Source organism: Camelina sativa, chromosome 15 (assembly GCF_000633955.1).
Source record: "Camelina sativa cultivar DH55 chromosome 15, Cs, whole genome shotgun sequence".
Lineage (NCBI taxonomy): Eukaryota > Viridiplantae > Streptophyta > Magnoliopsida > Brassicales > Brassicaceae > Camelina > Camelina sativa.
In genome coordinates this window covers 17,389,838-17,405,599 of record NC_025699.1, presented here as the reverse complement: position 1 = coordinate 17,405,599, position 15,762 = coordinate 17,389,838, and the positions used below count along the sequence as shown (strand labels likewise).

Below are 15,762 nucleotides of genomic sequence, written 5' to 3'. Positions count from 1 at the left end.
TGTGAAGAAAACACGCATACAAGTAGGAAAAAGCCCTATTAAATCTTGGGATAAACTTAAGCAGAAGCTATGCGGATACTTCTTACCTTGTCATTATGATAGTTGGTCTATAGTCGTTTGTAAAATTTGAAACAAAGAGCACGATTTGTGGGTGATTACGCAAGGAATTGTTGCCTGAAGGTCAAAGACGTTTTCGATTATGGCAATGATTTGTCTACTTCAAAACAACATGTCTCTTGTGTCGATTCGAAAGTTGTTGTCAACGGTGACTTCGAAGACGAAGACAGTGTGGAACGTGAAGTTGGTCTTGTTAAGAACATCAACACAACCACCGATGACAATACCTACATCAACACAACCAACGATGACATTACCTTTTTGGACGTTTTCGATGAGCATGTCTATGTTGATGGCTCTACTTTATCTCCTAGGGTGTATGATGCAGATCCACAGTTTGGTGTCAAAGTGGTCGAAGATGATGATGGCATTGATTTGATAAACAACGACATCGTGATCGTCATAGAAGGTGAAGATTTTCTCAACGCCAGTGATACGGAAGACGATGACGGTGATGTTGCAGATCGTGGTAGGATTGATAAGCTTGTTCAAGACAAAGTCAATGAACTGAATGTTCAGGTAGTATCTAATTCATGATGTGATGGGATATTACGCTTCATCTTTGATTATTTCTCTGAAACAGCTCGTTGTTTGGTGGGCAAGAAGACAACAAATGCAGTCGTTGTTGTGTTGCTGTGGAAGTTCTTTGATTCCCGCTTAGATGTGCATGCGACTTTTTATTCTCACGCGAAGGTCACAGAGAGCGAGTTGGGGAATATGTTACGCTGCTTAGTGGGAGTTGATACTCAAAGTGGGGATGATAAGTTTCTTTGGGAATCGACTTTTTCACCAAAAAATGAGATCAACGACTCCATATGTCTCTACAGAGCTCATGGGTTAAGTCTTGGTGACATATGGATCTTATTTCTACGAGATCAAAGTATTACTTTGCCCTTGCTGCATGGGACAATTGGATGGACAGAAAAGATCAGTGGAACGAAGAGCCTCTCCACTAAAACAGAAGATATCCTCGTCACATGTATTCAAAGAAGCTTGGAAGTCACATTTGTTTTATCAACAGCTTTCGATGCAGGATGTTTTAGGCAGTTGTACTTGAGTCGGAAAAAAAAATGTCATGAGGTTCTTAAGAGAAAGTATTATGAATTGATGGACAAAGGATCTCTTGGAAGATTTAAGATTCGTGGTCGAATCTTTCTAACCCGGAGGGACTGATGCAGCGCATCTTTGCAACGACCACGTCCACCGATGGTCTGTGTCGTGTCTTTATTGTTTTCGATTAGGATATTATTTTTATGGGCTTTTTATATTTAGATTAGCTTCTCAATTATGTTAGGGTTTTGTCTTGTGACTTCTATTTAAGTAAGCCGCTAGACTCGATTGTAGATAACTATTGATTATTGAATAAAAGTTTTACGAGAGCTTTGTGTAAAGCCTAGAGAGGAAGACTCTCAATCCTAAGAGCTTGTGTTCAAGCCCTGCAAGGAGGACTTGCAAAACCACGTGTTGAATTGGAGAGGCATGGCAATAGGGTATGGGATTGGAGTGTTACTTGGATTGGCAATAGCACAAATTATTGCTTCATATAAACCGGAGTGGCTCATTTGTCTGATCAAGTGCGGAAACTGTTAAGTTTTTTTTTTCTGGTTTTAAGTTTGATCCTTCAACTTCTTTTAAGTTGTTGTGTGTATTGTATTTGACGCATGCATTTCCTTACATTGGCTGTATCTTTATCTATTGTTTTTTTTGTTCTATTTTGTTTTCTATGAAGTACGAATGGTGAATTCGTTGTAGCAACATAAACTCAAAAATTGGATTTTATATTGCAAGAAACCATATCATGAACATGAGCACAAAGACGTAATCTAGATATATGCAAACCTAACATCTTCAATCTCTTTCCAATTGTATGAGTACTAAGTCATCATATTTATCAATATTCCCATTAGTAGAGCAATATAGGCATTATAATTCCTTAACGTATTCCTCTTCTTCTTTCAAGTTATTCAGCAGACTTGAAACCATGACAAACCGAAGGACGATGATGAGAATTTACGTGAAGATGAACCTATGACTATGAGCTTTTAATTAATCTTCATTTCTGAAACCACTTCTTTCTTGCCACTTTTGTTGGCGTTTGAAGTCTTGTAATATAAGAGTGTGACAATTAGAAAGGAGATATGTTTGTATCAAAAAGCTCATGTATGAGTGAAAGGTTTAGGTCCGCTAGAAGCTCAATTTTCTCACTGCGGTCAAGAGCCTGCAAGTTAATAAATTACATGAAGCTCACTTAGTTTCGTAGAAGTGGACAAGGAGCAGAGAAAATTCAAGTACTATATGACATATATTCTCAAAATTTTGATATAAAATTGTGAGATTTACATGGATATATGATTCAGACCTTCTCAATGTTCTTCGTGAGTTAAGACATGGTGAACAACAACATCAGACCTTTCCAATTTCCATCACCATATCTCTTGTTGAAATCACCTATTACTTGCTCCAAGTAGACCACTGGAATCTGCCACAACAACGCACTAGGCTGCACAAAAAGATGAGAATCTCTATTGTCAGGTCCATGAACAAATATGAGAAAAAATATAAAAAGACCCTAAATGGCTTACAAATACGAAAACGAAACTGTAGAGGCAAAAGACTGCATTGCTCATATATCACTTAACATAGGAGGCAAAAGACATAACCAAAAGTACATCGTTTTTTTTTTTTTTGAAATTTTAGTTTGGTTGTAGCAAACTTCTATTATACGACAATGCCATCTCTCAGTTCTCACAAACAATCCAATACATAAGCTGAATGGAATCAGAAGACCATGAAACTCATATCAAGATAACCCATCAAAGACACACAAAAAGTATCTTCATGCATTCGTTGGCAAAATACCTTACTATACGTACCGATAAAAAATGTACATTTAAGTCTACCAAATTGATTGAAACTTCACCTTCAAAAGTGAGATATCAAAACTCTTTCTTACGCAAATCTAAGCATAGAGAGAACATGTTCGGATTAAGGGAGACTTACTTAAGCCACTATCAACGGTTGTAAACTTGTAATGTGAACTTGTTATTGGATGAAGGGAGCTTCTGGAAGCATTGTGCAGCGACGGAAGTGATATTCTCTTTTGAACTCAATACTCGACTATTTTTAGTTTTTAACACAATGTTTCCTCAAAATGTTATGGAATTATGGATAGTTTTGTCTAAATTTAAAACCTGTGTTAAAAAAAAAAAAAATTACTACTAAATTAAGTTTATTTAGTTAAGTTTACTTATAATTTAAAAACTCTTAGTTTTTTTGGGGTTTTGTGCAAAAAAACCCTCCAAATAATATTTTTTTGCAAGAAAACCCTTCAAATCAACTAAATGCAGGTCAATACTACAATCTCAAAAGTCACCCGCAATATAGCCTTTCTCTATATCGATGAGGTGGCGGTGTAAAAATCATGCTGTTTTCATGACAAAAAAATGGCAAGACATTCTAATATATTTTTTTAATAAACAATTAAAAACAAAAATCAATTGTTTGTCTTCTTCCTTTGTTTGTTCGGGGGATAATTAGTTGATTATTTTTTCCCCATTTTCTCCAATGAATCAAATGAAACTTAAAAAAAAAACACATACACAAACCCAATTTTACTTTTACGAAACCTGAAAATCACAAACAGGTTGATAGATGCTGACAAACTTAAAAAACTAGAATAAATTACATCGAAAAAGATAAGAAGCATGAGTTACACACCATAGGCACTAACGTAGCAGAAACCACCATGGGAGAAGCTTGCTCGATCTCTTCTCCTCCACGAGACTCTCAATCTCCCTCATAATTCCGGTGATACAGAAGACGACAAAAGAGACGGAGAAACCAGCATTCCACAAAACTTAAGCTCATACAAGTAATCAAAAACCAGATCGATATCCGAGAAGAAGAACACGAGAAATTCGAAAACCCTTTGCTCTACTTTGTTCCAACACGAGAATTGATCTCAGACACTTATCAATTAGCCATAGTCAGATCTCGGTATGGATTTGTACCCAACACCATTGCTCTCTCACATCATCTTCTCATTCCCGCTGCGGGTATCGAAACAGCATGAGCAAAGAGTGTGTCTGTTCTTCAATCTCTGTTCACCGTCGACGAATTCTCCTGCTGCGTTTCACCAGCCGCAGCGACGGCCATAGTAAAAGAAGAGCCTTCGATGATGACGGTATCAGATTCTTTCTTGGAATTTTTGACGTCACTGTTTTCAGATGATGGCATGTTCAATTTCAAGATCTCGGTGGTTTCAGACTATGCCTTGGCGGCAGAGATTTGTTTCGGGGAAGAGTTGTTCGGAGAAGAGAAGACAAACAATTGATTTTTGTTTTTTAATTGTTTATTAAAAAAATATATTAGAATGTCTTGCCATTTTTTGTCTTGAAAGCAGCATGATTTTTACACCGCCACGTCATCGATATAGAGAAGGGCTATATTGCGGGTAACTTTTGAGATTGTAGTATTGACCTGCATTTAGTTGATTTGAAGGGTTTTCTTGCAAAAAAATATTACTTAGAGGGTTTTTTTGCACAAAACCTTTTTTTTTTCTTCTTCTGGGAGTCTGATTCAAAGTAAACTTTTCTATATTGGAGATAGGACATTCTCACCACTGCCCATCGTAAACTATTCTATATTGTGGCCCCTTTAATTTTTCTATACTATTATATACTCCATCCGTTTCACAAAGAGTGTCATTTTGACCAATTACACATAAATTAAGAAAAATTTGAATTATACATATCTGCCCCTATTTAATGAGTAATTTATCATTGAAATTTAATAGAAAAAGCTTTGGGTTAAGGGTAAATTAGAAAATTTGATGTTAAAAATCTCATTGGAAATACAAAGTGACAGTCTTTGTGAAACAAAGAAAAACTCCGAGAATGACACTCTTTGTGAAACAGAGGGAGTATCAGTTTTCATTATTGGTTTTCTTCCTTACTCTATATCAAATTATTTCCTGATAATTATTGGTTTTCTTTCTAACTCTATGTTAAATTCTTTCCTGATATATAAGGTTTTGCAACAGTTTTGACTTTTTAGTTATTTGATATGTCTTTCATATAAAAGGATACAAATTAAGATAGACACACCAAAAAAAAAAAAATTAGATGTCGTTTTAGAAAATAGAACATAAAGTAAAATATGCAAAACATATGTAAACCTAAATAGCTATCACATGTATGTCGAGTCTTTTGATAATCAACAAACAAGTCAAGATATCCCCTATCAAAGTCGTCTGGAATCCAACCATGTTGACTACTTCGTCAGGAATCCATATTAGCAAGTTTAAAAATATTTGATCATCGACAAACATCTCCAATCCAAATTATACATTACAAAAATCATCTAACGTGGATTTCACTTCATGACTTTAGTGGCTATTAGCTCATTATTTCACTTCATGACTTTAGTAGCTATTAGCTAAATTAGCAATACTCTTCTCCAAGCCCGAATACAAACACGACTTAACTTTTAACTCTAAACTTCTTCCAAGTCAATTTGTGCTCCATTATGCAAAACTTCATCCAATCTTTATTTATATCAGTCACCTCTCTCACATTTCTTATATCAAAATCCATTCTTTCTTTAAAATTTTTCAGCATGTCTCAATCGTTTATGCGTTTGAATCTTTTCTTGCTACTCTTACTCTCTTGTGTCTTCCCTTCTAGCTTCTTCACTTTAAAAAACCCTGTTGTTGGTCTTGTTGCTTGTGGTCCCCACCAGATTCATGTCTTTACGCAGTTCAAGAACGAGTTTGATACTCGTGCTTGCAACCAAAGTGACTCCTTGAATGGGGTGTGGTGCGATAACTCCACAGGCGCGGTCACGAAGCTACGACTAAGGGCCTGCCTCAGTGGAACTCTGAAATCCACCAGTATCCTCTTCCATTTTCACCAGCTCCGCTACCTTGATCTCTCTCACAACAAGTTCACCCCCTCTTTAATCCCTTCCGAGTTAGGAACGCTCAACAAATTAGAGGTTTTATTTCTTTCAGGTAGTGGCTTCCTCGACCAAGTTCCTTCCTCATTTAGTAACCTAAGCATGCTTTCCGTTTTAGCCCTACACGATAACGAGCTCACTGGTAGTTTCTCATTTGTGTTGCGGAATCTACAAACGCTCACAGTTTTAGATGTTTCTCATAATCACTTTTCTGGAATTCTGAATCCCAACAGTAGCCTCTTTGAGTTACACCACCTCACTTACCTTGATCTCAGTTTCAACAACTTCACCTCTTCTCCACTCACTTATGAATTTGGAAATCTCCACAAACTAGAGGTCTTGGATGTTTCCTCAAATAGTTTCTTCGGTCAAGTTCCTCCCACGGTTAGTAACCTAACCCAGTTAACCAAGGTGAGGCTTCTCTCGAACTACTTCACTGGTAGTATCCCGCTTGTACAAAATCTAACCAAGCTTTCCACTCTAGCACTTTCTGATAATCACTTCGCTGGAACCATCCCTTCTCCTCTCTTCACTATGCCTTTCTTATCACATATTTCTTTACGTGGAAATAATCTTAGAGGTTCTATTGAAGTTCCTACTAACTCCTCTTTTTCGTCGAAGCTAGAGAGTTTGTACCTAGGTGAAAACCATTTTGAAGGAAAAATCCTCGAGCCTATTATAAAGCTCATCAACCTCAAAGAGCTGGACCTTTCTTTCCTAAAAACAAACTACCCAATTAAATTAAGTCTATTCTCCTCTCTCAAATCTTTGTTGCTCCTCGATCTTTCTGGTGATTGGATATCTCAGGCTAGTTTAAGTTTAGAGTCGTACAACCCATCGACCCTAGAATTGTTATGTTTAAATCAGTGCAACATTAGTGATTTCCCAAACATCTTAAAGACCCTTCATAATTTGGAGTATATTGACGTATCCAACAATAAAATCAGTGGGAAAATCCCAGAGTGGTTATGGAGCCTTCCTCGTCTGAGAGCAGTGTTCATTGCAGATAATTTGTTAGCTGGCTTCGAAGGTTCATCAGAAGTTTTATTAAATTCATCGCTGCAGTTCTTAACCATGGATTCAAACCATTTAGAAGGAGCACTTCCACATCTACCACTCTCTATCAACTACTTCACTGCAAAACACAATGGTTTTAGTGGCGGCATACCTCTTTCAATCTGCAACAGAAGCTTGCTTGATGTCCTTGATCTAAGTTACAACAACTTCACCGGTCTGATCCCTCCGTGTCTCACTAACTTCTTGATTTTGAAACTCCGGAAGAACAACTTGGAAGGAAGTATTCCAGACAAGTATTATGCAGACGCACCTCTACGTTCACTTGACGTTGGCTACAATCGGTTAACCGGAAAGCTTCCAAAGTCTCTTCTCAAATGCTCAGCTCTGCAGTTTTTATGTGTGGACCACAACAAAATCAAAGATACATTTCCTTTCTCCCTTAAGGTTTTACCGAAATTGCAAGTCCTTATCCTCCGTTCAAACAAATTCTATGGTCCTTTATCTCCTCCTAATCAAGGTCCTTTGGGCTTTCCTGAACTGCGGATACTTGATGTAAGGAAATGCTTAATCTTATTGATAGGAGATATCACAATATATATAGGCTTTACATAAGGGTTTTGTTCATACTAATTACATATCTATCCTTTAGTATATATGTACTCTCTATACGCCCCCTCAAGATGGAGGCAACTTCTTGACACCAATCTTGAAGTTCAAATCAGTAAAACGAGGTGGCGGTAATGGTTTAGTGAGGGCATCAGCTAGTTGGTCAGCACCGGAGATATGAGCAACGCGAAGGACACCAGACTGGATGTGCTCACGAACAAAGTGATAATCCAACGCCACATGTTTCATCTTAGAATGAAAAACAGGGTTGGCGCAGAGATAAGTAGCCCCAATGTTATCACAATAAATCACCGGAGCCGTCGATAGAGGAATGCCCAACTCGTGTAACAGAGAACAAATCCATCGCAGTTCTGAAGCTGTGTTAGCAACAGCTCGATACTCGGCTTCAGTAGACGACCGCGAGACACTCCTCTGCTTCTTTGACGACCAGAAAACAGGACTGCCACCAAAATATATAATGTAGGCATTCGTCGAAACATAGTTGGCCTTGTCTCGTCCCCAATCTGCATCAGAGAAGGCATGTACGGTGAGTGGAGCATCACGGTGAAGGAAGATACCATGAGACGCTGTCCCCGCAAGATAACGTAACACCCGCTTGACCGCTTGCCAGTGTTCATTTGACAGTTTGTGCATGAACTGAGATAGTCGGTTCACCGGAAATGCAATGTCAGGTCTGGTGAAAGAAAGGTATTGGAGGCTTCCTACAACCATGCGATATGTTTTGGCATCAGGAAGAGGAGTTCCCGAGTAGACCGTAAGTTGAGAAGATGAAGCCATTGGAGTCGGCACTGGTTTTGCTGAAAGCATATTTGTCTTGGTTAACAAATCAATAATATACCGACGTTGCATCAAATGAATCCCTTCCGACGTCCGTTTAGCCTCGATGCCCAGAAAATAACTTAACGGACCGAGATCTTTCAAGGAGAAACGAACAGCAAGGGATGCATTGAAAACAGTGACCAACGGAGGAGGACCTGCAATTATTATGTCGTCTACATATACCAATACATAGACATAGGAACCACCATGTTTGTAGATAAAGAGAGAGTTGTCACCGAGAGAGGCTTTGAATCCGGAGTGAATAAGAAACTGGCGGAGCTCAGTGTACCAAGCTTGGGGAGCCTGTTTCAATCCATAAAAGGCCTTACGCAAGCGACACACATGGTGAGGATGATCTTTGTCAACGAAACCGGGAGGTTGTGAAACATATACTTCTTCTTGCAGAGTGCATTGCAAGAAAGCATTGTTGATGTCAACCTGATGAATGGCCCAATTCTTCTTAACGACAATCTCCAACACAAGACGTATCGTGGTTGATTTAATCACGGGACTAAACGTTTCCGAGTAATCAACCCCATACTGCTGATGAAAACCACGGGCAACCAACCGAGCCTTATACCTATCAATAGAGCCATCAGGTTTGTATTTAAGTGTGAAAATCCACTTACATGTAATAACATTCTGATGTTCAGTTGGAGGTGTCAAGTCCCATGAGTGTTCTCGTATTTGAGCATTTATTTCTTCAACCATGGCATTCCGCCAGTTTGGATCCCGCAACGCCTCTGCCACCGTTGTTGGTATGACCGGTGACGTAGTAGCCAAGAGATTATATTTGGTGTTTGGCTTTACGATGTTGCTTTTGGAACGTGTCTGCATGGCGTGCTGAGTAGGTGGTGGAGGCGGAGCAGGTGCCGGAACCAAGATAGCAGGATCCGCAGACGTCGAGGGAGACGACGGTGTCGTAGAGTGAGACGACGAAACAGGGGATACCGAGTTAGATGACCGTGGTGATGATGTTGTTGTTACTGGGCCTGATGGGCTTGAAGTAGAAGACTCATGATGTGGACCATGGACACCCGTATAGTGAGACCCATCATGAGCCCTTTTTGTTCGTGTCTCATGAGCAAGGTCAAGAGATGGAGAAGACGAACCTGTTGAAGGTTGTGGAGATTCCGGTGACGATGATGATAGTGGTGATGTAGGCACCGTCGATGAAGACGGGTGAGGATCATTGCACGGGAGCGGCGCTGAATGAGCTGTAGAGGAGGAAGCTGGGTTTTGCAACATTACCGGTATTACGGTTGACTGAGAAGGAACAACCGAAACCGGAGTATGAGACGGAGACGTTGGTGGTAAGGACGCAGTGGCAAACGGAAAGCTTGTCTCAACAAACTGTACGTGACGAGAGGTGTATACACGTCCGGTCGTCGCATCCAAACACAGATAAGCGCTTTGAGTAAGCAAATAACCAAGGAAAACACACGCCGTAGAACGAGACTCGAGTTTATTGCTTCGATAGGGACAGAGCCATGGATAACAAACACACCCGAATACGCGAAGCTTGTTGTAGTTCAGTTGTGTTTGAAATAGTTTGTGATACGGTGAATCACCTCCAATGACCTCGGTGGGCATACGGTTTATGAGATACACCGCAGCGGCAAAGGCATACGGCCAGTATTCACGAGGAACAGTTGCATGACCAAGCATAGCAAGTCCCGTCTCCACGATATGGCGATGTTTCCTTTCAGAAATCCCATTATGCTCAGGCGTATGAGGTGGTGTCGTGAGATGCGAGATACCATGTACTGCCAAAAACGAACGTAGAGCAATGAACTCTCCACCATTATCAGAATACAAGGTGCGTATCCTCCTCTGGAACTTGTTCTCAACAAGAGCCTTGAAGGCAATGAAGACCTCTTTGACTTGGGACTTCAGTTTTAAAGGATATAGCCATGTGTATCTAGTAAAGTGGTCAACAAGGACAAGATAGTATTTGAAGTTTTTAGAGGAGGTTATTGGAGACGACCAAACGTCGGTGTATATGTATTCAAGAGGTTGAGAAGAGGAAATAGTGTTTGTTGCAAAAGGGAGTTTGTGACTTTTATTGATAAAACAATCAGAACATGACAATTATTTTTGTGTGGATGGAGAAATTTGTAAAGAAAACTTTGAAACAATAGCTTTTAAAACAGGAAATGAGGGATGCCCAAGTCGAAGATGCCATGATGAGAGATCGGTTGCCGGAGAGGAGGACACGGAGAAGACATTGATGGTATTGCAGTTAACCGGCCACTCATACAGCTCATCCTTAGTTCGGCCTTGGAGTAACTGCGCCCCCGTGCTCAGATCCTTCACCTGAAAATATGCCGGAAAGAAATGCACCGAAACCTTATTAGCATTGCACAACCGATACACCGAAATAAGATTCTTACGAACATCAGGAACATAAAGCACATCTTTCAAAACAAGTAAACGAGATGGTGTAGGGAGTAAAGCGGAACCCGTATGTGTGATCTTAAGACTAGACCCATCAGCAATGGTGACCTCTTCTCCACCGGAGTATGGCTGATGAAGAGAGAGATTAGACAGATCAGATGTGAGATGGTGCGTAGTTAGCCGGATTATATGGCGAGACAGCAGCAAGATTAGCATTAGGCAGACCTTGTGGAGAGTAACCACCGCCGGATGGTTGGAAACCATGACTGGACACCGGTAGTTGAGAACATCTCCGAGCACTGTGGCCAAACACACCACACAACTGGCATCGTCCCTGATAACCGCGACCATGGCCACCNTGTATTCAAGAGGTTGAGAAGAGGAAATAGTGTTTGTTGCAAAAGGGAGTTTGTGACTTTTATTGATAAAACAATCAGAACATGACAATTATTTTTGTGTGGATGGAGAAATTTGTAAAGAAAACTTTGAAACAATAGCTTTTAAAACAGGAAATGAGGGATGCCCAAGTCGAAGATGCCATGATGAGAGATCGGTTGCCGGAGAGGAGGACACGGAGAAGACATTGATGGTATTGCAGTTAACCGGCCACTCATACAGCTCATCCTTAGTTCGGCCTTGGAGTAACTGCGCCCCCGTGCTCAGATCCTTCACCTGAAAATATGCCGGAAAGAAATGCACCGAAACCTTATTAGCATTGCACAACCGATACACCGAAATAAGATTCTTACGAACATCAGGAACATAAAGCACATCTTTCAAAACAAGTAAACGAGATGGTGTAGGGAGTAAAGCGGAACCCGTATGTGTGATCTTAAGACTAGACCCATCAGCAATGGTGACCTCTTCTCCACCGGAGTATGGCTGATGAAGAGAGAGATTAGACAGATCAGATGTGAGATGGTGCGTAGTTAGCCGGATTATATGGCGAGACAGCAGCAAGATTAGCATTAGGCAGACCTTGTGGAGAGTAACCACCGCCGGATGGTTGGAAACCATGACTGGACACCGGTAGTTGAGAACATCTCCGAGCACTGTGGCCAAACACACCACACAACTGGCATCGTCCCTGATAACCGCGACCATGGCCACCACGAGATGAAAAGGAATTGTTCCCGCGAGAAGAGCGATTACCGCGTGAGGAGGTAGAGTGGTTGGAGGACTTGTAGAAGGCAGCGTTGGCTGTGACAGGAGCAACGGAGGAAGCAGAAGCTTGTGACTGAAGCTTCAACTCATAGTTGATCAGCTTCTCATGAAGCGCAGGCATGGTAGGGGGAGAATCACGTCCTTCCATTTGATCAACGATCGGTTTGTAATCCTCCGGAAGGCCACTTAGGAGATACTCGATCTGCTCTTCATGCTCGTATGGTTTGCCTAACGTAGCAAGCTGATCGAAACGCGAAACGAGACCTTGGACGTATTCATCGATAGATCTGTTACCTTTACGCCATTGTTTGATCTGCTCCCGGAGTTGTTTGATATGTCCCCAGGTAGGTTTTGCATAGGTAGAGGATAGAAGCGTCCAGATCTGCGCAGTCGTGGCCGCTTGAGAGAGAATGGGTTGAATCTCTATGGAGATTGCACCAAGGAGACTAGCAACGATAAGTTGGTCTTGACGTTGCCAAAGATTGTACTCGGGATTGGGTATAGTGAGACCGGCACGAAGAACAGTGGAAGCAGGAGCCACCAAGGTGCCATCGAGATAACCTGCGAGGCCATAACCGGCGAGCAGGACACGGATCTGACGGCTCCACATCAAGAAGTTTGATGCAGTGAGCTTAGTAACGTTTGACATGTTAACGTTATGAAGCTGAGTTGCAGAAGCAGTGTTAATGACATCAGATGGAAGTTCAGCCATGGTTTACAAGAAACGTGAAGAAGAGGGAAAGAGCGGCGAGAGAGAAAGAGAGGAGAGAAAAAAAAAAAATTTAAGTCTAGGACTTTTACTGCTCTGATACCATGTAAGGAAATGCTTAATCTTATTGATAGGAGATATCACAATATATATAGGCTTTACATAAGGGTTTTGTTCATACTAATTACATATCTATCCTTTAGTATATATGTACTCTCTATACTTGAGATAGCTGGTAATAAATTTACCGGAAGCTTGCCCCTAAATTTTTTTGTGAATTGGAAAGCATCATCACTCATGATGAATGAGGATCTTGGTCTATATATGGTATATGATGAGCGTTTTTACGGGACAATTACCTCACCTATCTGGAAGTTATAGATTTACAATATAAAGGTCTATCTATGGAGCACGAGAGGGTCCTTTCTTCCTCAGCCACCATTGATTTTTCTGGAAACAGACTTCAAGGAGAGATTCTTGAATCTATTGGTCTTTTAAAGGCACTGATCGCACTCGACTTATCGAACAACGCCTTCACAGGCCATATTCCCCTGTCTTTGGTCAATCTTGTGAAGCTCGAGTCACTAGACCTGTCAGGTAACCAACTCTCAGGGACTATTCCTAATGGACTAGGGACTCTCTGGTTTTTGGCCTACATTAATGTTTCTCACAACCAACTCACTAGTGAGATACCACAAGGAACACAAATAACTGGGCAACCTGAATCGTCATTTGAAGGAAATGCAGGGCTTTGTGGGTTGCCTCTTGAAGAACGTTGCCATGGTACTAACGCGCCACCATCACTACAGCCTACAGAAGAAGAAGAAGAAGAAGAAGAAGTAGATGAAGAAGAGGAACAAGTGTTGAATTGGAAAGGCGTGGCAATAGGGTATGGGATTGGAGTGTTACTTGGATTGGCAATAGCACAACTCATTGCTTCATACAAGCCGGAGTGGCTCATTTGTCTGATTAAGTGTGGAAACCGTTAATATTTTCTTTTGGTTTTGAGTTTGAAGTTTGTATTGAAGCATTTCCTTACGTTTGTTGTATCTTTATCTGATGTTTTTGTTCTGTCTTGTTTTCTATAAAATAAGAACGGTGAAATTCTTCTCTGTAGCATAATCATAAAGTAGCAGAGAGGTAAGGAAGAGGTTACTGAACGGGAGTGATGAAACATCAGAAACTCAAAGTTGGATTTTAGATTACAAGAAAACAAATTATTAATTGATCTAAGCAAACCACAACAGCTTAAAGAATCATATTTCAGTACTACTTAGTCATAGTCATCACATTCTTTATCGGGAAAACAGAACTGAAAAAAAAAAAAAGGCATATATCGGACAAAGTTTCCCATTAGGTAAGTATAGGGGTGTCAAACGGGCATGCCCGCGCCCGAACGGGCCGACCGTGACAGTCCTGTATTTTCAGTGATCCACTGCGGGCATGTCCGCCACGGGCGGCGGGCGAAATATCAATGCCCATGCCCGCTCCGCATATCTTTGCGGACTAACGGGCATGCCCGCGGGCATCTCTTCTTCTCAAAAACATCACCGCTGGTGTCAAAACAATACGGAGCAGAGAGGTTTTGGTTGGTGAGTGGAGACTGGGGAGAGAGAATGGTGTAGTTACGATACCTCTCACAATGATGTCAAGAACAGTGGCCAAAACGATGCAAGCTTCCACATCCATACATCGAAGATACCCTGCAAGTGACTCATGAGAGCGAGCCATAGATAATAAATTTAGACAGAAATTTGAGTAGAGCTCAAATCTAATTACCAAACTTGTAAAAGAAAAAAAAATCACCTTTGATTCGCAGCAGCAATCGGTCGGTGTTTCAAAGGCTAGCAAAAGAATTGCTTCAGCAGCAGCAAAAGAATTGCTTCAGTAAGCAGCAAAATCGGTGTCTCAAAGGCTAGCAAAATCGATTGCCAATCGGTGTCTCAAAGGCCAACAAAAGAATTGCTTCAGCAGCAGCAAAAGAATTGCTTCAGTAAGCAAAAGAATCTCCTCTGTTCTCCTTGAATTTCCTCCTCTCTCAAAGGTGAATTCTGCGATGTTGGCAATTTCGCGGACCACCCGCATGACCGCGGGCGTGAGCGGACAAAATCCATTTGACCCGCAAACCAAACGGGCTATGCCCGCGAGACCCGCCGATTTTTGGGCATGAAATTAAAGGTCCATGCCCGACCCGCTACTATACCTAACGGGCCATGCCCGCGGGCCTAAGGCCCAATTGACACCCCTAGGTAAGTAGAACAAAATGGTCATGACTAAATAATACTGAAATATGATCTAAGATAACATATACTTGTTCTTCTTCTTTCAAGTTTTAAGCACACTTGAAGCCATGACAAACCGAGAGGTAAATTACTAATTTGTGAACTAAGGTTCTCGGATTTTGTCTACTAGCAGAAGCTCAATTTTCTCACTGCGGTCAAGAACCTGCATGTTAATAAATTACATAAAAGCTCAGTTAGTTTTTTTTTGCAGAAGTGGGCAAGGAGCAGAGAAAATTCAAGTCATATATGACATATATTCTAAATTTGTAAGATTGACATAGATATATGATATATCATATATGATTCAGACCTTCTCAATGTTCTCCATCATAACACCATTGACTTCAGTCAATTTGCAGCAACAACTTAGACAACCCAATACATTCACTGAATGGAATCAGAATACTTTACTCTGTTAATAATATTGGCATAAAACGTTGACGTAATTATCCGAAAAATCTGTAGATTCATTTTGTATTATTATTATTATTTTATTATATTCCAACAAAAGACAAACTAAACTAGTTAATAAATTTGATACTAATCCAGCGATGTTGCCTGAGATTTGTAAAGTTTCATAACATGGAAACTGTTATTTACTATAACTTATTTACTACAAAAAGGCCCGAAACAACAAGAGCAAACAAAACAAAAAGAAGGCCTTATTTGGTCAAA

At 40.6% G+C, this 15,762-nt stretch overlaps 2 protein-coding genes and 1 pseudogene across 2 annotated transcripts; 2 read left to right on the top strand and 1 right to left on the bottom strand.

Moving 5' to 3' along the window:
• On the bottom strand, positions 6,051–6,761 carry LOC109129117. Its single transcript, XM_019236752.1, is given in 4 exon segments — positions 6,051–6,240; positions 6,337–6,393; positions 6,466–6,562; positions 6,635–6,761. Coding segments are annotated over 4 exon segments (471 nt in total).
• Positions 7,147–7,701, top strand: LOC104748557 (receptor-like protein 12). Its single transcript, XM_010470176.2, has one exon. It carries the CDS (start codon positions 7,147–7,149, stop codon positions 7,699–7,701), a length of 555 nt encoding a protein of 184 aa, XP_010468478.2.
• Positions 13,106–13,871, top strand: LOC104748556 (annotated as a pseudogene).

Excerpts from the sequence above, each read along its gene's own strand:
- LOC104748557 (XM_010470176.2), top strand. The coding sequence starts at position 7,147 with ATGGATTCAAACCATTTAGAAGGAGCACTTCCACATCTACCACTCTCT.